We start from the raw sequence: 23,525 nt of genomic DNA on the forward strand, positions 1-23,525 counted from the left end.
CTAAAGTGCTTGTAGATACTCCAGTCAAAAACATGTTGACAATTGCTGGGAGCATGAATATATAAATTAATGTAGCTTTGGATGGAATACTTAAAGAATACTAAAAGAAGCCAAGAAAATAGGCATTGAGTAAGTAAGTAAGTCCTACTATGGAAATAATGGCAACACCTTCTTGGCTGTTTCCTATGGCAATTGTAGATCTTCAATTTTAGTCTAAAATTAAAAGTTTTGTTTTTAAAATACAAAAATATTAAAACAATATTCAAGAACATAGTGATCATTCCAGAAATCCTGAATCATACTATATGTGCTACTTCTAGTTCTCCGCTGCTTTGACACGAATCTACAGTATGTAGACCCCTCCCACCTCGAGCGTGCATGCAGCAATGCACAGACTGGACATCATTTTATTGGTTGCCTAGAAGCGACGCAAAGCGCGCATTGGCTGTGAGGGATAGTAGAGAGTGTACTTGGTGTAAGATACAGGGGAGTTTGTGAGTGTTCCGCCGGTGTTGAGAGACGCGATACTCTCGCCGCGGTTGCACATGATGTCAAAACCAAAATCTGGCTATCAGAAAAGAAAGCAGAGGGAGGAGAGAAAAAGAAAACAAAAATATGGAAAACAACTCCTCACAAGTTTCTTTCTAAATAGAGCAGGTGAAATCTAAAGCACTGCACAATGTCAGTGCTAGCCAGTAAAATAAATGCTTGCTAAGTTGCTGCACAATTGTCTCTATTTCCATAAGACACAACTTGTTTCCAAGCATGTGATAAATGTTCTTATCATACTACTAAACTCTGAAGTAACACGGAAAGTGTGAGAAGTATTTTTAGAGATTAAATGTGAATATAAAACAATGTTTGCACATTGTGTGTTTTTGCATCAAAACATTATGAACATGGTCCAAAATTTTACATGAATAATGGTATATATAATTCTCACTCACTCACTCACTCACTCACACTCATTTTCTTATCCGAAACTTCTCCGGAGTGCCAACCCATCGCAGGGCAGTATATATAATTGTAAACTGGCAAAGTATGAATGAATGAAAAAAAATTAAGCACATAACATTCTGTTCCAGAAACAGCCACAGAAAGTGAACTGCAATTTTTTTTTATAAAAAAAAAGATACTGAGTTGTTCCATCTATTTTAAAGGTTATATTATGATCAAAATATGCAGTGCTGCTGCATTGACATGAATGCAAATAACACGCACGTTGTTATACTATTTTATACATGATATATTCAATGCAGTAAAGCAGTAATTCACAAGTGGTTACTATATCACTGAATCATATGTCCTATTCATTTTACATTATCATTAAAAAATTGAAATAGGGGCCTCCACACAGTATCTTTGCATAGGGCCCACGATCCTATGCCCCTGCAGCTGGAATTTCTGTCTGAGCCATGTATTTATCCAAAAATAATTTGGACCAATCAAATTTGAGATTAATATCAATTCAATTAATCTGCAGTATAATAATAATAATAATAATAATAATAATAATAATAATAATAATAATAATAATAATAATATCTTAAATAAATTTAATGAAACTCTTCCTGAGAGAGAATGTTATGTTTTTCCATTTTTCGGTATTAGTAATATTATAGTATTACTAGTCACTTCCGGACTGCAGTACCCATAATCCCCGCACCGGGATTAATTACGCCGGCAGCTGTAGCCCATTTCCCACGCTATTTAAGCGAACTTTAACTTGACCCGTTGCGAAGTCTCGATTTGCTTTAGCGATCAGTCTGAGAGGTTCCCTGTTTGTTTTCCTGTTTGTTTTCCTGTTTGTTTTCCTGTTTGTTTTCCTGTTTGTTTTCCTGTTTGTTTTCCTGTTTGTTTTCCTGTTCTGTTTTTGTTTTCTCGATTGTTTGCTGCTTGTCCTGACCTTCTGCCTGTTTTTCCCGTTTACGATTCCTGCCTGCTCTACGTTGTTGTGTTTGCCTGCCCTGACCTTGCCTGTTTGTTTTCTATTAAAAAAAAAAAGCTGCAAATGGATCATCAGCCTTACGACGCCTCATTACTATTATACTATAGTATTATAGTATATAGTAATATTATAATAAATAACTATAATGGATCATAGTTTTTAACTGTTACTCCAACCAGTCTTTGGACTAAACACATTAAACCAAACAATTTACATACACACAATACATAGCTCTTATTAAATAGTTCTATTGTGTGGTTGTGCCCTGTCTTGTGACCTCGAATCTGTCATGGCCACTGAAGCACAAAACTTTCCTTGTGTGCAATCAGAGTATTACACATTCCAAACATTATTATGATCATTTGTAAATCCTACTGACTAGCCATGAGGGCATTTCTCTCTCTGTACTGCTATAATTTGTGGATTTCCCTTGAGGATAAATAGTGATCTATCTATCTACTAGGGGTGTGCAAAGCAGCCGGTATTTGTATTTGTATTTGTTGAGGGGGTAAAAGTATTTGTATTTGTATTCGAGTAAAATTCAAAATAGGCGTAAAAATCCATTTTTTTGCGTTACACTTCTGATTTACGTTATAGTGTAAATATTCTTTAATTATATTCATTATAATAATTATGGATATGCAATATTGGTTGATGTTTTTGAACATGTAACAAGGAACGTCATAACATAAAATGTTATAATAGAAAATAACATAGCCATTACCTTATCCATGGTTAAACCAACAACTAATAAAATACCATTGTGAACATTATGAACCCCACCACCACCTGTCCTTGTTGGAGGATGCTAAACAGACAGAATAAAAACAAATAATACTTCAAAGAACTGTCCTTCTTCTGAAAGAACTTCTTTCTAATGCACAGAATTCCAAGAACTAAACTTTATCAACCACTGACTGGGAGATCTGGCAGAACAAAAGTTGTATTCTATTTAATACTAAAGATACAGCAATGCTATTGTCAACTGTCTGCCAAAAAAAAGACACAAAGGTTTTTTTTTATGTTTTTAATTTTTTTTAATGTTTTATGTCAACCATAACTTAACCATATTTCACTTGGAAGAAGATAAATGCTTCCACACAGAACTTGAGCAAGTTTTTTTGGCTGGTGGAGGACCAAGAGATGGCTCAGCAGCAGCCACACTCTTTTCATCTTTTCAAGATGTAGCCTATAGCCTACATCTTGCTGCCTTCTTAACTTAAACGTACCATATAACTCCCACAAGTGCATACAATTCGACACAACTACATAAGCATTGTTTATCCTTTTTAACCGAACGTTAACGTTACTCTGTCAACAGCCTAATGTCTAAATTACCGAGCTAACAGAGCTACTGTACGTAAACAGAGCGAACATACAGTAAGAGCACCCAACTGCAGACGTCAATAATACAGCGTAATGAAATAAACTCCCGATTTCATAATATTCCAAAGGTATACAGATTAAGGATTCAGATCTGGTCACTTATGAACACTGAACTCATAATAATATGATATGTTCATGAAACCAGTTTGAGACAACTTTTGCTTGTGACATGGTACATTTTCGTACTGGGAGTGAAAGGATGCATGCGTTCAGCAACAATATTATAGGCTTTGGCATTCAATTCATTTATTAATATATGTTTATATGTTTCATTTATGCAAAATTTTCAGTATCTTTTCTGTGACTAAATTTACAAATCTCCTCCATCTCAACTGATAAGACAGCAAGATTGTGAATTATTTCCCCATTGTGCACATCAGCCATGTGTGAAGTGGTCTAAGCACACTGAATGAGCATTTGCATCTACAGCTGTACATATTGCACCGTGCAAGTTACTTGCTTCAATAATTATAATTTAAAATACATTTTCTGCAGTGGTGTAGTCCTCAAAAAAAAGGTGTACTACTACCCCCGCGCACCTCTTAAACCCCCTGTTCCCTACCACACTCACCTTTCTGTAGTAATTAAATAATTAAAAATCAAGGCACGATGGGCCAATTGTTCAAAGGTAAGTGGATTGGATTTTGGATATCGGATTGGATCAAATCTTGAAAATGGGTTGTTCAAAAGGGAAAGAAGGAATCTGAAATCCAATTAGATTACGAAATCCAATCCTAGTTTTAATCTAGATCAAATCTTCAGTTTGTGTTGTTCAAAACTTGTCAGTAGGATTTGGATAACTTTGATCCAAAAAAACAGGATTATCCTGATCCCAACAAGGGGTAGGATTTCAAGGTGGATTCCAGGAGGAAAATGTAGTAAAACTTTAAAATGGTTCAAATAATACATTTGTATCATTTAGTGTATATACTTTTATTCAAGCAAAACTTCAAAACAAAACTTCAGATCTGTTTGATATGTTGTCCCATTTAGAGCACAGGTAATCCGGATTTGGTAATCTTGAAAACGGTGTATGTGGATCAGGGTGATCCAATCCAATGTTGCTTTGAAAAACCGCAAGTAAGACCGTTTAAAAGTCAGACGGATTACCTGACACTGAATAGAAAAAAATAGGATTTCCAAATCCGGATCATTTTGATCCACATTAAACTTTTTGAACAACTGGCCCTATAAGATTTTATTTTGGTAAAATAAGCTTAATCTAGAGCCTTTGCCTTTCATATAAGCAGGGGGAAGGGGGCGGAATTCAAATAAAAATGAACCAATTACAACGAAGTTTTAATTGCGATGTAGTTAAAGGGGAAGAAAAGACGAGGGTAAATTATGGACGTTTTAAGCAGCAAAACAAGTGGGTATACCGAGGGTATACGCTAATATTAAGCCATAGAAGTCGTTATACGCAAACATCCCTGGGGAAAAAGTAAGCATACTCCGTATACGTGTGTATGGCCCCGACTACTACACCACTGGTGAGAACGGTCAAGAACAGCCCACAGACCACCTCCAAAGACCTACAACATCAACTTGCTGCAGATGGTGTCACTGTGTATCGTTCAACCTTTGCACAAGGTGAAGCTGTATGGGAGAGTGATGCGAAAGAAAAGATGCTCGGCATTCATCAGCCTAACTGAACTAGGTCACGGGGAGCCTGTGCCTGTTTCAGGCGTCTGCATCTAAACAACAAAAAGATAATTTTGTCTTTAATCAGAAAATAAACTAGCTGCAAATTCACATCTTATTATAGCTGTAAAAAAATGAAGTATGTCTCCCCTGGGGGAAGAGTTAAGATTATATTCAAAAATGATGATTTATTCGGAGATTATTCTTTCCTCTTCAACAATTTTCTGATTTTACTACTTATTTAAATCTGCTTCCCATTTACAAAAGTAAATGGACATCAAAAAGACATGAATGTAGCATTCCTCAACTCTTAGTTCTTTGTTTTCTTTGAGAATTTTCTTTTTATTTGAGTTTTGTCACACGCAAGCTGAGCTCGGCCCGGCCATATTTTGTATTATTGTTTTTTGCTCTAATTTGTTTTACAGCTTATCAAATTGTTGAAAACATCCCGCTCTGTGTGAATGTTCTGTGGTTTGAATCTTACTGGAAGTAACTGGTGTTGGTTTTGTCTCTCATCTCAGAGTCTCTAACTGGTGGCCTTCATCACCTTCACTGCTAACAGCATAGTTCATTTTTTTTTAGTAAATATTTGTCTTTCTTTAGCTGGTATATTTGTAGTATGGAACGTAAATGACAAAGTCATTTTTACCGTGAAAAGAATAACAAGTAGTATGGAGTTTATCCACTAGAGCTCAGAACTTTGACCATTTGCCCTGGTGAACAGGACAAAAGCGTTGTGAGGTGAACATGACTGCCCCTAGTGTAAAATCACTGAAGTGAATTCTCCTGTTTACCCATGATGCATTGCTCTCGCAAAGCACAACACATCGCCATTTTCAGCGATGCTGGAGCTTTGACTGGAACAGCAAAGTAAATAGGTCACAAGATCGAAGAAAGGAAAATTAAGGAACATTGTCGACCAACGACGGCTTTTATTCGCCCATCTCAATGCCCTGAACCCTCTGACTGAGAGCCAATGATCAGGTGTTCAGCTCGAATGAAGTGTTTCAGCTTAGATGTGATTATTAACAGCCTTTTAATTCGGACTTTAACATAAATCAGGTGAGAACACAACCGTTTCTGCGCCACTGCCGCGTGTTATAAACCTTATTAGTCATTACGTTGTTCTTATTGAGAGCTTTTAGTTCCCGGCTTTTGAGCCGTTTCTGTAATCAGGACTGTTTTTGTGCCCCACAGAAATGCTGTTGTTTATGTTGAGCAGCTGAACTGAAACTGTGACGTCACACAGGGATTAGAGAGGAATCACTGAATATCTATAAAGTGTGGAGGGAAAAATAGAGCTGATGTGAACATTATGTATGGTGTTAAAATTATAAACCAGACATTGGCATGAAGTGAAACGATCAGCATACACAGATTACACAAAAAATAGTGTTGTACGGCTTTTCTTGTCATTTATTATTGTTATTATTATTGTTTATTATTGTCATTGTTGTTGTGGTTGCTGTTTTTATTATTTTTATCATTAAAATAATTTATTTATTTATCTATCTATCTATTTATTTATTTATTTACGTTAACTTTAAGCCAAGTTTGATGTCAGTCTGATTAAAACGCTTGTGTTTCAGGGGTCGTGGTCATCTGTGAAGTTAGTAAAATACAGTCTGATTCTTGTGTTGCCAGTTCCGTCAAATTTACTGAGAGTCAATTTGTAATTTTTTTCATAAGGGTTCTGCATTTACGACGATATATTACAACGATATATATTAAACATTTCCATTACTCGTCAGTGATATTCATGATGGCTTTAATGGTCTTTAATTCAGTGCATATATGGACTTTTTGAGATCTGAGTCTGTTTGTTTGTTGTTGTTTTTTTTGCACGGGATGTTTGGGGGTGATTGATAGCTGTAGTTTTGTAAGGGGTTTCTTTTTTGAAAAACACAGAAAAAGAGGCTGCTAAACCCTGTATGGTGCTAGAAGTGGAATCTCTGTTGTATCCAACCAATACATTATCTGTGTTATAACATCTAATAACAGACGTGAGGCTGTTAATTACAGTGTGTAACACAATATCTGTCTCATGTGCTATTGCATTTTATATAGATAGACAATATTTTGAGTTCAAACAGTATGTGTTCATCTTAGCTAACATTAGACAATAAAAAATGACCCCAAAAAGAACAAATAGGCCTATTAAGTTTCTAATCTAGCACTTTATAAATATTGTTAATGTTGATGATCATTCAGTCAGTTGAATAAATATAATAGTAAATATTCATCATCTCATGTTTCCACCTATGGGAAGGGCATCCGTACCTGACCTCTGCAGAAGCATCCAATTGCACCAAGTTTGGCTTGGCCTGGCGCTACCTTTCCTCAGTTAACATTCGCTTCTTGCGACTTCTGCTATCCTACTTCACAGCTCCCTGGTTCTTGGACTGCACTTTTTGTCTTCAGGAGGGCATATCGTTTGATCAGCCTCCGCTGGACGTGCTCATCCTCAGCCAGGTTAGCTTCACGAGTCGCCCACGCTCGCACTACCCTTTTTTTCTGTAGGCTGCCCGCCTGCTTCTTTTGCCTTTTTATCATGGCGCCTTTCTAAAGCGGCACCGGCTACACCGGTGGACAACCTATTGCGAGCCTGCCCGGCCGCGTGTGGTGCACTCATCGCCACGAGGGATTCCCATCCCTTTTGCTTTGTCTGCACACGTCTCAAGCATACGCAGGAAGCTATTGACCTCCCGGAGAACTGTAGCTATTGCCTGGCGCTCCCGAAAAAGCTCCTGCGTCGCAGGTTCAAAATGGCCGCTTCGCAGTGTGTCGATTTCGAGCTGTCCGACTCGGAGGGGGAAAAAGGCGATGCCGCTGCGCACCCGGGGCCTCCCGCGGTGCGACTTCCTCTGACTGGGCCGACATGTGTCCTTGACTGTTCGAGCATTTGCTACCGGCCGACAACCGGGGATGAGGTCGAGACGGACCTTCTCGACGGCCATCCTGTCTTCCGCGGTCCCTCAGGCTCCCTCTGCCCCACCTACTATTGGGGCTTTGTGAACAGCTTCGATTGGCCGGCTCTCATGAATTCTTCGGATCAGGAGAGAGACGTATATGACAGTAAGCTTCTTCATTCATGAACTGTCTCGCGCGGATACAGTATCGCACATGTCTCAGATTACGGGGTCTTATGGCTTCGGCTGTCCATGTCTTGCCTCTAAGTCTTCTGAGAATGAGGGTTTTCATGAAGTGGATTTTGTCCCTTCATCTCAGCTCGTTGCGTGATCTTTGCCACTATGTCACGGTGACGCACATGTGCATGGCCACACTGCACCACTGGAGAGCTGTGGAGTTTTACGTGCATGAGACCCCTCTCTGGGCGATCATGCTGCGGAAAGTGATAACGACAGATGCCTCCTTAACCGGTTGGGGAGCCACACAAGAGGGCAGATCGGTGAACGGTGTGTGGCCGAACTCACTTCATTCAGCCCATATAAATTATTTGGAGCTCCTCACTGTGTTGAAAGCTCTAAAGCATTTCTTGCCCTTGTAGCACATATCAACCGTCAAGGCAGCATGCACTCCTCCAAGCTTCATGCTCTGGCTCACAAGCTGTTGGTATGGAGTGTGCGGCATTTCCTGTCATTATGGGCGACTCACGTCCCGGGTTTTTTAAACAGGGGTGCAGACCTTTTGTCGAGGGGAAACCTGCTCTATGGAGTTTGGCGGCTCCACCCTCAGATAGTGAGGCTGCTATGGGAGAGGTTTCGATCTCTTCGCCTCGCACAAAAATGCCCACTGTCCTATGTTCTTCTCGCTTCGGGACGAGGACACCCCATTCGGCGTGCACGCTCTGGTTCATTAATGGCCCAACTCGCTGCTCTACAGTGTCACTCCGCTCTGCCTGATATCCCCGACCCTGGGCAGGGTCGCAGTGCAGGGTGTGTCTCTGATCTTCATAGCTCCCAGGTGGCCCAAGGCACCTTGACTAGAGGAGATAATTTCTCTTCTATATGCGGAGCCTTGGCCCGTCCCGTTGCTCATGGACCTCCTGGCCCAAGCGAACGGGGAAATCTATCATCACCCAGACAGGGTGGCTCTCTGGGCCTGGCCCATGAGAGGGTGAATTTAAACACTCTGGGGCTTCCCCTGCATGTTATTGCCACAATTCAGTGTGCCAGGGCCTCTTCCACACGTTCTCTCTATGATTACAAGTGGTGTGTGTTTTAGGAGTGGTGCGAGAAGCACCAGCTTGTTTCATATCTCTGCTCAGTCACTGATATTCTGGGCTTTTTGCAGGACCTTATCGATCGTGGCAGAACCTTTTCGACGATAAAGGTCCTGAGCGTATGAATCTAGGGGCGTGCAGCCTTCAGGTGGCTTTAGAGCTCACTCCACTAGAGGCTTGGCTGCTTCTTGGGCTCTGTTTGGGGAATTCCCTTGCAGGACATTTGTGCCGCTGCAAGCTGATCCTCTCCGCACACCTTTGTTAGGCACTACCGGCTTGATGTTATCCGGACCCTGGTGGCTCATGCGGTCTTAAGTGTGGCCTCTTTGTAGCCACATGCTACTAGGCCTGCACTCTTTTCAACCCTGTCTTCCCGGCCTGGTTATGTATGTTTCAAGCATATAGTCTTCCCCTTTCCTGACACCCAGGTTGGTCCATTTACATGTTTATAAACATGTTCTTTTTCCTGCAGGCGGCCTGCTTGTTGGACATCAGCGGGGTTCTAACATGCGTGTTACCACATGTCATGTTTTTTCTTTTTCTTCATGGCCGGGTTTTTTTATCCCGCACAGTATGTGAAGTCTTCTGCTTTGTGACGTACCGAGCACCACCTTTTTGGCCATTTTCTGGCTTAAAGGGCCTCGCTGTGAGTGTATTGGTCAAGCAGGGAGTTGACTATATTTCCCATAGGTGGATCTCGAACACGAGATGATGAAAGAGAACAATAGGTTACTTTCGTAACCTCGGATCTCTGAAACATCGAGTGGAGAGATTCACCAAGTTTGCCCTGCTTGCTGCATGAGACGCGAATATGCTCACTAAGAAAGGTAGCGCGTGCAGGTGCCTTATGCACTCGGGTAAGGGGCATTACCTTACCTTCCCTCTCAATGTTTCTTTCATCAAACGCTGGTCCTTTTTTTTTCCCAACTTGTTGAGTGTCAGGTTGATAATACTTCAGTGGATTCTTACTTTTTCAGGATGATTTCCCTTTTCACAAATTCTGAATGGCTTTCTCTGGTGTTCATGTTGGTTTATTTTTTATTAACAACACAGGTTAACACAGGTCCTGTTAACCTTTTCGAAGAGACTCTTTTTAAATGATGTGTTTGTTTTAAGTGTGTGTGTTAAATAATTGAAAATCAATTATTACACAGGTATTCATGGACAGGCTTTAAGTTGGTTTAGATCCTACCTGCCAGACCGATACCATTTTGTAGAATTAAATGGTGAATCCTCCAGTTTATTACCAGTTAATTATGGGGTCCCTCAAGGATCAGTTCTAGGACCTCTGCTTTTCTCGATATACATGCTTCCATTAGGGAACATTATTAGAAGACATGGGATTAGTTTCCATTGTTATGCTGATGACACACAGTTATATGGGTAGTTGACAAATGACCAAGAAAAAGTACTTTTTTTGGGAAGCATAACTTTTTAAGAAAAAATACATATATTTGTGGAGTATGAAAACTGCAGTTTCAGAAAATAGTACTGGTCACTCATTTTGTCAATGACTTCACATATTTTTTTCACTTTTTCTCTCAACAATACTGTAAATGTGTCCTATGATTTGACATTTAAAAAGTACTAAGAAATTATATTAAATAACATAAATACTTGAGACAGAATTGTTCACATTATTAAAACATTATTTTCTTAAAGTGATATTTATTTTACATGAAAGTACTAATTAGAATCATTTTCACCATGAATAGATGAAGTTTTCCCTGTGGGGTGTCACACCAAAGGACAAAAAAACTTAACAACTTCAGTGGTCTTAAAACATAGTTAATTATTTAAACAATTGTGAGAGAAATACTTACCATGTGCACTTCTCATGGCCTTCATAGGGGTCTTCAGTCACATGACCTTGAGTGGGGTCTTTCAATTAAATGTAGTTGTCCATGATATTGCCCAAATTAAAATTAGGTTTTTGCATAACATCAAAGGACATTTTTTTCTGTGACAAACTTTATGAAATTCCTACACTTTTAGAAATGTATGTATATGAAAAGTGATGGCCACTTAGTGGAATAGACACTTGCACAATTATGCCAGGAGTGTTCATTAATATTTTTAAACCTTATTTTCTTTATTTATAAAATGTAATATTTATGAAATAATGTTGTCTACGTCACACCATAGGACAATTTTGAGATTTGGCTCAAAGTTCTAAAAAACTAACAATAACTTGGGTATTAAAACAACAAATTCATATAAAACAAGAAAATGTTTAACCATTTACAGTATTCTAAATTATGAAAATGTGAAATAAATTATGTTTTATCTCCTGTGACAGTGAAAAAGCCATGTCACGTCAACTACCCATATAACTCATCAAAACCAGATGAAATAGCCACAGTGTCCAAATTAACTCAATGCCTTAGAGAGATAAAAGACTGGATGAGCTGCAACTTTCTGTTGTTAAACTCTGATAAGACAGAAATACTACTTATAGGTCCAAAAACCAGTGCACAGAAACTCTCACAACTTAACTTCCATTTAGAGGGATGTACTATTACTAATAGCTCGACAGCAAAAGACCTCGGTGTTATATTAGACAGCAACTTGTCTTTTAAAAATCATATCGCTCATACTACCAAAACAGCCTTATTCCACCTTAGAAATATTGCCAAGCTGAGAAACATCCTGTCTGTATCTGATGCTGAGAAGCTAATTCATGCATTCATGACCTCTAGACTGGACTATTGTAATGCATTACTAGGTGGTTGTCCTGCATCTTTAATAAATAGGTTACAGTTAGTCCAAAATGCAGCAGCCAGAGTTCTCACTAAGACAAGAAAGTATGACCATATAACCCCAATTTTATCATCTCTACACTGCTACCTGTTAAGTTTAGAATTGACTATAAACTGCTGCTACTTACGTACAAGGCTCTTAATCGTTTAGCTCCCATGTATCTAACTAGTCTTCTAACACGTTACAATCCTTCATGCTCTCTGAGATCACAAAACTCAGGACTTCTGGTAGTTCCCAGAATATCTAAGTCTACTAAAGGTGGTAGAGCGTTTTCTTATCTAGCTCCCAAACTTTGGAATAGTCCTCCTGATAGGGTTCGCGGCTCAGACACACTTTCCCAGTTTAAATGTAGATTAAAAACTCATCTCTTTATTCAGGTGTACACATAATACATCCTATAGTATCATGCACTAGTACATCAGACCTGCACATTTTTATGAACAGCAGATATGTTAATCCCTTTCCACTGCTTCTCTCTTTGTACCCATCCCGAGGCATTCAGACATTGTACCAGCTCCCCAGCGTCCTCTGTGGGACGAAGCTTTTGGACGTCCACTGAGCCGAGGCCGACTCGAAGAATCCTGAGACATCTCCAGTTAGACTTTGTGATACCAAGGAGATCCGAAGTCCATGATCCTTATCATAAATACAACATTTATCTGAATGTATATTACAATCACACCCCCAGTGTCACCCATATGAGGATGGGTTCCCCTTGAGTCCGGTTCCTCTCAAGGTTTCTTCCTTTACCAATTTAAGGGAGTTTTTCCTTGCCACTGCTGCTTGAGTCACAGACTTGCTCATAGGGGGATAAATACATACAGATTGTGAACTATTTATATCTAATAATAATCTAGAATTTTTTATTCTGTCAATTCTTTTACCTTTATTATTAATTATTAATAATTTATTATCATTAATTATGTTTACCTTCTGCTCTATGTCTGTGTTCTGTAAAGCTGCTTTGAGACAATGTCTATTGTAAAAAGCGCTATACAAATAAAATTGAATTGAATTGAAAATCAGCAAATCAAGCTTGCTTTATATAATATTTAATCACTTAAGTAAGCACTGTTTGAGTAAAGGGTGTTATACTGAAAGGTCAACTTTGGCGATCACCACAATGCCTCAGATAAACAACCTACATCTACAAAGGCATTATTGTGATATTGCTTGATTATACTTAAACAACAGTTCTATAATCAGGAATTTTATATGTAATTATTCACATTTCACACACACTATGGCCAAAAATTGTCCTCAAATATACCACAGCTGGATAGAACTAGATAGACTGACCGGCTGTGGTAAGTGTAATAATGGTTTCAGTGTAATACCCTGTTACTAGATTTGGAAACCCAAAGAGAGTAGAGTAGAGTAGAAAACCCAGAAGCAGAGTGATACAAACAGTGAAATGTAGCAGTGCTTTTGTGCTAAATGTCAGCATTGGAATGCTGCTTGTCCAATAAAATAAGTGGACCCAAAGTAAGACTAATATATAATGTAATTGTCTAATCGTATTGCTTTAAATAATCAGTTTACTCAACATCTCTGTGTTCTTTTTCTAGAATGAAAAGAGGGCAGAAGAGAGGAGATCAACAGGAGGATGAAGGAGGCCCAAGTCTTGGTTTCCCAGAAACCTGCAAAAAGCTTTGTATAGAGGGTTCTGAGGAACAGCTGCAAGATCAGGGGAGCTGCGACTCGGAGAGCAGAGTAGACTGGGGCTGCCTGCCTCAGGAGATCCTGCTGCAGATTTTCCAGTACCTGCCCTTGCTGGATCGGGCATTTGCCTCACAGGTGTGCAGGGGGTGGAATGAAGCATTCCACATGCCTGAGCTCTGGAGGTGCTTTGAGTTTGAGCTCAACCAACCAGCCAGCTCTTACTTGAAGGCCACACACCCAGACCTCATCAAGCAAATCATCAAGAGACACTCCAACCACCTTCAATATGTCAGTTTCAAGGTAAGGACATGTGTTTAATAAAAAATCATCGGTCATAGAACACATTAGATATTTTGCAAGCTGTGATGTAGTGACTTTCTAGCACAAAGATATGATCTCATATTTTCAATGTGTTTTTGACCTCTCAGGTCGACAGTAGCACGGAGTCTGCAGAAGCAGCCTGCGATATCTTGTCTCAGCTGGTGAACTGCTCGCTCAAGACCTTAGGGCTTATATCCACAGCTAGACCCAGCTTCATGGAGTTGCCTAAGGTAAATGTAAGCACCTATACATCTCTAAGGAGGAGGTTGATACAAACCTTTAGGTGTAGATGAAAACGGATTCACTACAAACAGGCACAATTTGCAGAGGTGTAAGCATTACACTTTATCTGTATGATTTTTGACTGCATTTTATGGTGATACAGGAACAATTGAAATTTTTCTATTGGCTAGTAGCCCAAAATCTGCTTAGTGTAAAAGCCAGTTAACTTAAGGGAAAGAAATCAGGACACTTAAGATGAGTTGTATTCTTGTTCTTCAATTAAAAAAATCCAGCAATAATTTCTATGAATTATTTATTTATTTACTTTTTTTTTTTTTTATGTAGGACCCTTTTATAATGTATTTAAGGTTTTTTGAAAGTTAAACTGTCATACTCTGTTTTTCTTTGCTTTAGTCTCATTTCATCTCAGCCCTGACTGTGGTTTTTGTAAACTCCAAGTCCTTGTCCTCACTGAAGATTGATGACACACCAGTAGATGATCCGTCACTCAAAGTTCTTGTAGCCAATAACAGCGACACCCTCAAGCTGCTGAAGATGAGCAGCTGCCCTCACGTCTCACCTGCAGGTAAGAGGAAGCCGAACACTCAGCGTGAATAGGTTCTTGAGTACTTTATATTTGCTTTATGCTTTAAAAGTACAATGAGTTGGGTCAGTAATCTATATATTAAGATTTACATATAGATATGAAATATATATAATTCATATAAATATTGATAATAGATTTTATTTTCTGTTTTTTATATTTCAGACTGCATTGGTTATCATTAAGATTTTGTGAAATCTTTGCTTTCTATATATTCTAAATCAGAAAGACTGCGGCATGTCCCAGCATTCATTTAATCATTAATTCATTTTCAATAACTTCTTTATGCCAGTCAAATTCTCTGTAGATCTGGATCTTAGCCCAGGAACTGTGGTAAAATAAATAAATAAATGAAATTATCCTCTAAAAATGACCCTTTCTGACTCCAAACACCACATTGACCAGACATATTAAACTATTAAAGAAAAAGCCAATTATTTAGACTGGATGAATGCTGAGATGAGGTTTATTGTAGTAAGCACTGAGTACAAGTTATAAGATGCTCACAAAAAAATTCCCTCAACCCCACAAACCACTATTTCAAAGCACTGATTTATCTTGCATGATGACTTTATCCTGAAATCCCAGAGTTAAACGCTAACTGTTTCTTTCTTGGAAACTTTAGGTTTTTCCCAGATGCAATTACATTAAATTAAATCTCTTTTCCCTGTTAATTCTAAACCCGTAGCTAATTTGCGTATTTTGAATTGACATGTTTAGCTTTGACCCGGTGTGAACTTGATGTTATCCAAACCTTTTATCAATGTGCCACAACAATGTTTAGATTCTCTCAGACTTTTGTTCCAGTGGGAACAACACTGCCCTGAACAGACTAGCTGACCTTGACTCTAACTTCAACTGTAGAAGAGGTACAATGTGCAGATTCCCTGTCTCTCAAAAGACTTGCCAAACTAAGGATGTTATTGTTAGTTCACAAACTACCCAAAGCCTATTCATGCTTAACAGATGCACATAAACAATTTGTCGTTCTTGCCATGAAAACCTTACTCCATTAAACCACTAACAGAAATGGTGTTCAAAACTAATCACGATGTCACCTCACCTTTTACAATTACACAATTTCATATACAGCTGGTACAAGATGGGAATACTTTATTGGGCAGGTTATATATAGAAGTTATTCTCTTATTCAAGACCTTTAATATGACATCTAATGTTATACCATTATTATTTGCCTTATCTTCTGAACTGTTCTTTATCTTTTAGTATAAAATATATTGTTTGGAAATCATGTACTATTCACTTACACATGATGCCAGCAACAGCATCTTCTCATGCTATGTCATATGGCACCAGAGTGAGTTTTATATGTACATGTGGAATTTCACTGTCCATTTTGTATATACTGTATGTACAATAGTTGCATTGTTTTACTATTTGAGCGCTCTATTCTCATAGGCATATATTATTTCCCCTCAGTCAGTTTTAAGTGTTTGTGTTCCTTTTTAAAGCCTTTTTTCCCCTCAGTCTTTCACCAGTCATGTTTATTTTTTTTTAATGAACAAGCATTAGAAAGGTATTAGATGTGCTGATTTTTATGTCCATAAATAAAATTTGTGGTTCTGGTACTTACCAATATTGCACAAAGACAAATCCTCTAGCTGTGATAACTAACTGCCTTCTTCTTTACACATGAGCCCATGGATCAGACATGATTGTTTCGTGTTGCATTATTTGAGGAGTAAGGGCTGAAAGCTTACTTTTTTCTTTTTGTAATATTAGTGCCATTAAGTATGTTTTATTATTTAAAAATAATAATAAAAAGCTGCCTATAAAAAAGATATTTTAAATATATGAAAAAAAAAATTAAAAACAAAATTCTTAAGCTATTATGGAAAAAATAGACTAAAGCTGTATAGACTGATCTCATATTCATTAGCTACACTGACTACAAGCAGCCTAATAATCTGAGAACATTCAGAACAATAAAATGTGGCTATTTATTTATTTACTTACTTACTTACTTACTTATTTATTTTTACCGCAGTATAATGAAACTGAATTGAGACCAGTCTAAAAGTCTTAGAAGAATACTAGCCTTTAAAATATGATTAAATTAGTAAACTGCTCTGTCTGATTTCTGTCAGTGTTGTAATCTGCACACGAGTTCTGCATGTGTGTTTGAAACACAGTTCATGTTGTTAATTTTAATCTACTGTATTTAACTGAATTAGGTAGTTAATTTAGGTAAATTTAGAAGATTCTCTTGGGTATTGGTAAGTGAACAGAGGATTATGTGTTCAAATCCACAAGCTTTGGGCCTTTTTGTGGTCTTTAACTCCTCAGCTGCTCCAGCAGCACAATATAACAAATGTGTTCTATTCCTAGTTTGTGAATTTTTTAATAACTGTGTGTTACCATTGACTTTATAACATTTTTTAGGATATCTTTAAATTGCTTCATCTTGCTGTTTTTTCCCTGGCTTCTTCAGGCATTCTTTGTGTGGCTGACCAGTGCCATGGCCTACGTGAGCTAGCACTAAACTACCATCTGCTGAGTGACGAGCTGCTACTGGCATTGTCATCTGAGCGTCATGTGCACCTAGAGCATCTACGGATTGATGTGGTGAGTGAGAACCCAGGGCAGATGCAGTTCCATACCATCAAGCGCAGCAGCTGGGAGGCAATGGTTCGCCACTCACCCAAGTTCAGCCTTGTCATGTACTTCTTTCTGTATGAGGATGAGTTTGGGCCATTCTTCTGTGATGAGGTGCCTGTGACACACCTCTATTTCGGCCGCTCTGTGAGCAAGGAGGTGCTGGGCCGTGTGGGGATGACATGCCCTCGCTTGATTGAGCTAGTTGTGTGTGCCAACGGCCTGAGACCTCTTGATGAGGAGCTCATCCGAATTGCTGAGCGCTGTCAGCATCTGTCAGCCATTGGCCTAGGGGAGTGTGAAGTCTCCTGCAGTGCATTTGTGGAGTTTGTGAAGATGTGCGGCCGCCGTCTCTCTCAGCTCTCTATTATGGAAGAGGTGTTAGTCCCGGACCACAAATATGGCCTGGACGACATCCACTGGGAGGTGTCAAAGCATTTGGGCCGTGTTTGGTTCCCTGATATGATGCCCACCTGGTAGGGTACAGCCACTCCCCTGTGCATGGGTTTTGCTCACATCTGCAAACCAAGCCTTGCTCTACCAACAACTTATTCAGTTCATAAAGGAGTGAATATTCCTGGAGAAATGACACATTTTACAGAATTTGCAGTATTACTTGGAGGCTTTTAGTTTAAATTTTACACTGCAGCTTTAACCAAGTGTCACTACAAATAACAGCCTACTAAATTGTCAAGTGTGAACTGAAATACATGTTAGTAATCTATTGAATATTTATATTTAAGTCTGTAAGCTGATTTAACTCTAAATTATTATCCTTTTGTCATTCTGAATATCACAGTAGTATTACTGACATGCTTTTTTAAATTTTAAAGGCACTTTACCAGTAAATCCCAAACATTTAAACATTTTATTTATATGGTACAAATAAGAGATGGGTTTCTATTTTTATATAATCCCCAAATTATTCCAATTTGACAAAGCTTGCTTCTTTTACCCTTTTTATTTCTGTCTAGAATGTGTAAATCATCCTCAGAAGAGTGTCCCTTTTCCTTGTTTCAGGTAGCTTTGTCATCACAGTAGTATTGTCACCTCTCAGCTGCAAGGTCCTGGGTTTGATCCTGAGATGGAGTTACTGTCGGGCCTGAGTTTTGCATGTTTTCCCCAAGTAAGAGAGAATGAGTGCGAGTGTGTCTAGAACAGTGTCTTGTTCATTCCAATCACTAATACATTCCAACTTATTATTCCAATTTTCTTGTTGGCTATCTAGTTGGACAGTTTAAATGTCTGTTGGAACACATGTTTTATGCAGATTTAAGATTAAAAACATAGTTGTATCTCTCAATAGCTATATCTCTTAAATGTGTTTCCTTTTAGTGTATTTTATAGCCCTACCTTAATACCCTGCCATCTGATTTTGGGTTAGAGCAGCAAAAACATATTTCTCTGATACATCTTAGCTTCTCTTGATAATTCTACCAGCAGATAGAGCTACCAATGTCTTCACTAGCAAAACAAACAAGTTTAAATAAAAAAATTTAAAAGTGGTTTATCATGGCTGTGTAGGTTAATTTCATTTATAGCTTAGAATTTATATTTATTTCATCTTCTGACTTCAGTGCTTAAGCGTTCCTGAGCTTATTAATAATTAATCATTAAAAATAAATTTGACTAAACACTAATATTAGTGATTGCAGCTACAGTGAGTATTAAACAGCGTCTACTATTTTTTTTTTACTGCTGTAATTATGTAACTTGACATTTTATGTATGTCTGATCACGCTACCGTCTCCCTTCCCTTCTTGGCAATACTTTGCTCATACATAGCAGCCTGCAATGCAACATGTTATAGACAGCAGGCATGATAAGACAGTGGCTTATTGCACACAGTCCCAAAGGCTTACCTTACACCCAGTGTTCCTGGGATAGGCTCAGGCTCCACTGTGACCCTGATCAGCATAAAGAGTTTACTGAAAGTGAGTGCACTGTACATGTACATGCTCTAATGAAATTGTTTTCTGAGCATGTTACGCAGTTTGAAATACATGTATTATGAATCTCTTTTAATTAAAAACCCAATTTGCATACATTTTTAAATTTTTTTCCTCTGATGTTTGCACTATTTATGAATATATAACATTTAACTTGAGCCAGTAAAGTTTTTTTGTCGTCATTTTTACTAATTGTTTTCTAATAGGTAATAGAAATCAATTAGCAAACACTGACTAATGAGTTGTTTTTCTATTCTGTTCTCCTTTCTATATTCAAAATAACCAAGTGTCTTGTACATCTTCCACTGTGATCTCTCTGAAAAGAAGTGGCATGTTTTTGTCATTTTGTCAAGTGATTTAAATAGACATTTCCAGTAATAAATACTTTGATACTAAAATCAATACTAAATACTATTATGACCCATTTAACTTCACTTACATGATTGAGAACCTTCAAAGCCCTTCTGAATAATGTTTTATTTATGTACACATAGAAACTTTCCTCTGCTCACTTTTTATGTTGATTTTATTTATTGTTTTGTATATTTTATTGTTTGTTTCTTTTTAGCTTTTAACCATAAGTCATGTGAAAATTTTATGCTTCACATGAAGATGACTTTTTCCAGCAAATCAATGTCAGGTTGCATAATGATGAACCTTATCCATTGGCATTTCAGTCTTGCTTTTTGTGGCTTTTGATAAATGTTTCTAAAAGAAGTTTGCAAGATGGAACAGAGTAGCACAGATATTCAAGGTAAGGTTTCAGAGAGTAAGAACTGAATTATGGGGTATATTTTACTTTGAAAGTTTATGGGTATTTCGAGGTGAGAATTTGATTACTTAACGTGAACAATGCAATCGTTCTCAACGGTACTGAGATTTTTGATCAATAACACATTCATTAATTCAAACCATACTGCTGTTTAAGGAAAAAAATGTAACTGTAATAGTAATACTACTATTAATACTATTAATACTACTATTAATATCCCCTATAATAGTAATCACTAGTAATATCCCCTGAATCAGAGACCAGAGTTCTGTTTACCTATTATAATACATTGGTCAACTCAACATTTTTAATGAGAAGCAAAAGTAGGCAGCAGTATGTGGCTATGTAGAATGTTATTGAATGTTATTTTCTTTTTGACTAGAAATTATTTTCTAAAATGTCACAATGTGCTGTCAGGTGTTTATGCTGTCAGGTGTATATGTGTTTTCCTGCGGTCTATATCCACCAGACAACTATGAATATTCTTGTGTTTGCAATCAACACTTTAAACTGTGGACTATGAAAGATGTTTGAAAGAAGAATCACTGGGTCTTTTGACAACTATGCTTAAGAAAAATCAGATTTGGTCCGTATTTAGTATAAAATGGAGAGCAGATCTCAGAAGAAGTAGCTAATCACCTCTAGCAAATACTTGTCTCACTTATGCAACTACTAGTAAGATGGCTCCTAACGTCATGAACACAGGAACCACTGCATGCACCAATACACTTAATGTTAATTTGGCTCCTCATCCTTGAGACCTTTCTGTCACTTGAATCATCCATAAGCTCCATTTCAATAAGTACATACAAAACAAAGCGATTGTTTATTAGCAGTACCCACAACCCAATTACATCTTTCTCCCCACATTTCCCACACAACCATTGTAGTTGTTCTAATTTTTTGCATCCACCTCTAAGCTATGTAATCTGGAAGGAGTTTCTCTAGTATTTTAATCCAGAAAATCCTGCTGCAAAACGACTGCATCATTGCTGGAAGTGCTGGTAGGCATGTATGTAACAGATAGATCATTGGTTTTAAAAGTAGGATGTAAAATGATCACAGTAGTCCACTTAAGACTTTAGATGAGAGCCAACAGCCAGGTTAGTCCAAAAGGAAAGAAAAGCACCAATCATCAACCATGTTTCCATATTCTTTTCACACGTGAAAATCTTTGCTGGATTTTATGGAGGCTCAGGTTTTATGTATGTAACAGAAAAAAAACTAGTCACTTTTAGGTAGATTGCCAAATCTCAAAAGATACATTAAAGTTTAAGTTTATTAAGTTTGTTTAAGTAATGTTTATTAAACATTTAACAGAGTCATACCAAATGTTTTATTATAACTATTTCCTTCCATATTTGGGAAAGGGACTTTGTACTTTCTTACTGAATATTAGAAACTTTATTTTTATACCATGCAGAACTATTTTGCTGTTTATATGACATTTTCTTGTCTCATATACAGATAAACTGACAACTGTATAAAAGTTGCATGGTGTGACATCAGTAGATTGAGATCTGTAATGCAGGTAGCTAATATTCATTCGGAGTTCCTTATAGGCGTGTGATGCTCTTATATGGATCAACTTTGCCACTCCTTCTGCTCTTATTCCTGATTTTTCTTCTTCAAAAGCGGTAGAAAATGAATGAATGAATGAATTCCACACTGAATTAAAGCACTTTTACAGCAGCATGCAAGGAGCACCATGAGCAGCTAAAGTTCTATAAATTACTTGCAGGACCTTATGGCTTTCTCACAGCCTTAGATTTTTATTGGTCTTTACCATGAAAGCTGGTAGTATGTTTTAGCCAAACATCATTTTGTATCTTTCAATTTACCCTGAATTCTAGCCCCTCTTTAAATCAATGCACATGTCCCTCATTTTGTTTAGTGTGATTATAAGTATAATTAGAGATTTGTGTTTACTTTTCAAATCATTCTGCCATGCACTTTATTTGGAGTTGTAATGCTCACATGTACAAGTAATATATTTAAGCTTGTTCCAAAGGATAACTGTGTACTCATGATTTCTTTAATGCATTTTTTAGCCAAATACCTTTGTGTATATTACTTTAAAGCATTTTTAAGCAGAAAAGGGCACTTGATGTCATGAAAATGTTTTTGTTGTATTGAAGTAAATGTTGTGAATGTAATTGTAAATGTCATTTTATTTGTATTAAAATATATAACAACTTCTACTGAAAATCTACTACTGAGGAAACTGTGTGTTTATAATGTTTCTCAAACGAGCAAGTCTCTTGATACTGTTGGCAGCCTGGAATCTTAAACTTAGAACCAACAAAATTTTTAATTAAATTAAAAGAATTAATTAATTAACTGGAATAAATTGTTAAAAATGCACAGGCTCTCTATTAGTTCCTGATTTTTTATTTTTATTTTTTGCCTTTTTATAGTTTGTGCTAAAATGTTTAAGACTGTTTTTAAATGTTTTAAGACCTGTTTAAGGTTTTTCTTTTATCAGTTTCATAATTTTTATACTGAGACATAATGTAATTAATGTAAAACTACAATATTTAACAAATTCATCTGACTTAAAGTAACATGGTAATGTTACATGGTCACAAAAAACAAGCAGTCATCAAGAGTCTCATCTCTTCACCATGATCTGGGTTTAAACAATTATTAAATAATTATAGGTTCAATATCATCACATTACAAACAGTAAAATATTTAAGGGATAGAAGGTGAAAAAATGGCTGACTTTCGTACCGTCACACTCACACCCGTCATCACTAAGTGCTTCGAAAGACTGGTCCTCACCCACTTTAAAGCCTGTCTGCCACCCAGCCTGGACCCTTACCAATTTGCCTATCGCCGAAATAGATCAACTGAGGACGCCATTTCCACTGTACTTCATTCTGCCCTCACTCACTTGGATAAACCTGACACCTATGCCAGGATGCTGTTTGTTGATTTCAGCTCAGCTTTTAATACAGTTATCCCTTCCAAGCTAACCCTGAAGCTGAAACTTGGCATCAGCACACAACTCTGCAATTGGACTCTGGACATCCTTACAAACAGATCACAGTCTGGTCGTCTGAACACTGTCGTCTCCTCCAGTCTCACCATCAGCACTGGGGTCGATCAGGGATGTGTATTGTCTCCACTACTATACTCCCTTTTCACCCATGACTGCATACTAGCCTATATAATGTAAGCTATATCACATTAGATGAGTTGTGCATTTAAGCAAACTTTTCAATGTCTGAGGAAGCAATTCAGCATGTTTTGGATTGGGAATGATGCTTTCCTGAGAGAAAGCCTCCAGGAATCTTTACTGACACTTGGAAATCTTGCTGTCAAGGAAATAAAAACACTTCAGTCTCTGGTATTTTGCCTTCAACTATGAGAAGAAGGAGACAGTTTTTTGACAGTTTACATAACATTGTGGTGTATTGTGAAAATATTTTCAAATATCATGATTTGATATTTTATGC

At 37.5% G+C, this 23,525-nt stretch overlaps 1 protein-coding gene across 2 annotated transcripts; it reads left to right on the forward strand.

Annotated features, from left to right (window-relative positions):
- Positions 1–5,772: 5,772 nt before the first annotated feature.
- fbxl3b (F-box and leucine-rich repeat protein 3b) lies at positions 5,773–22,276 on the forward strand. 2 transcript variants are annotated; one of them, XM_027133583.2, is made up of 6 exons: positions 5,773–6,037; positions 7,362–7,447; positions 13,487–13,880; positions 14,009–14,131; positions 14,538–14,709; positions 17,180–22,276. In XM_027133583.2, the coding sequence occupies exons 3-6, from the start codon at positions 13,488–13,490 to the stop codon at positions 17,821–17,823; spliced, it is 1,332 nt and encodes a 443-aa protein (XP_026989384.1). In that variant the 5' UTR covers positions 5,773–6,037; positions 7,362–7,447; position 13,487; the 3' UTR covers positions 17,824–22,276. The 2 variants fall into 2 exon arrangements, with proteins under 2 accessions (XP_026989384.1, XP_026989383.1); XM_027133582.2 differs by lacking the exon at positions 7,362–7,447 and having other exon boundaries at positions 5,775–6,037.
- Positions 22,277–23,525: the final 1,249 nt, after the last annotated feature.

This window comes from Tachysurus fulvidraco, chromosome 5, assembly GCF_022655615.1.
Source record: "Tachysurus fulvidraco isolate hzauxx_2018 chromosome 5, HZAU_PFXX_2.0, whole genome shotgun sequence".
Taxonomy (NCBI): domain Eukaryota; kingdom Metazoa; phylum Chordata; class Actinopteri; order Siluriformes; family Bagridae; genus Tachysurus; species Tachysurus fulvidraco.

Coding starts and splice junctions, on each gene's coding strand:
- fbxl3b (XM_027133583.2), top strand. CDS start 13,488: ATGAAAAGAGGGCAGAAGAGAGGAGATCAACAGGAGGATGAAGGAGGC. Junction 14,132..14,537: donor GCTTCATGGAGTTGCCTAAG/GTAAATGTAAGC, acceptor TCTTTGCTTTAG/TCTCATTTCATCTCAGCCCT. Junction 14,710..17,179: donor CCCTCACGTCTCACCTGCAG/GTAAGAGGAAGC, acceptor TGGCTTCTTCAG/GCATTCTTTGTGTGGCTGAC.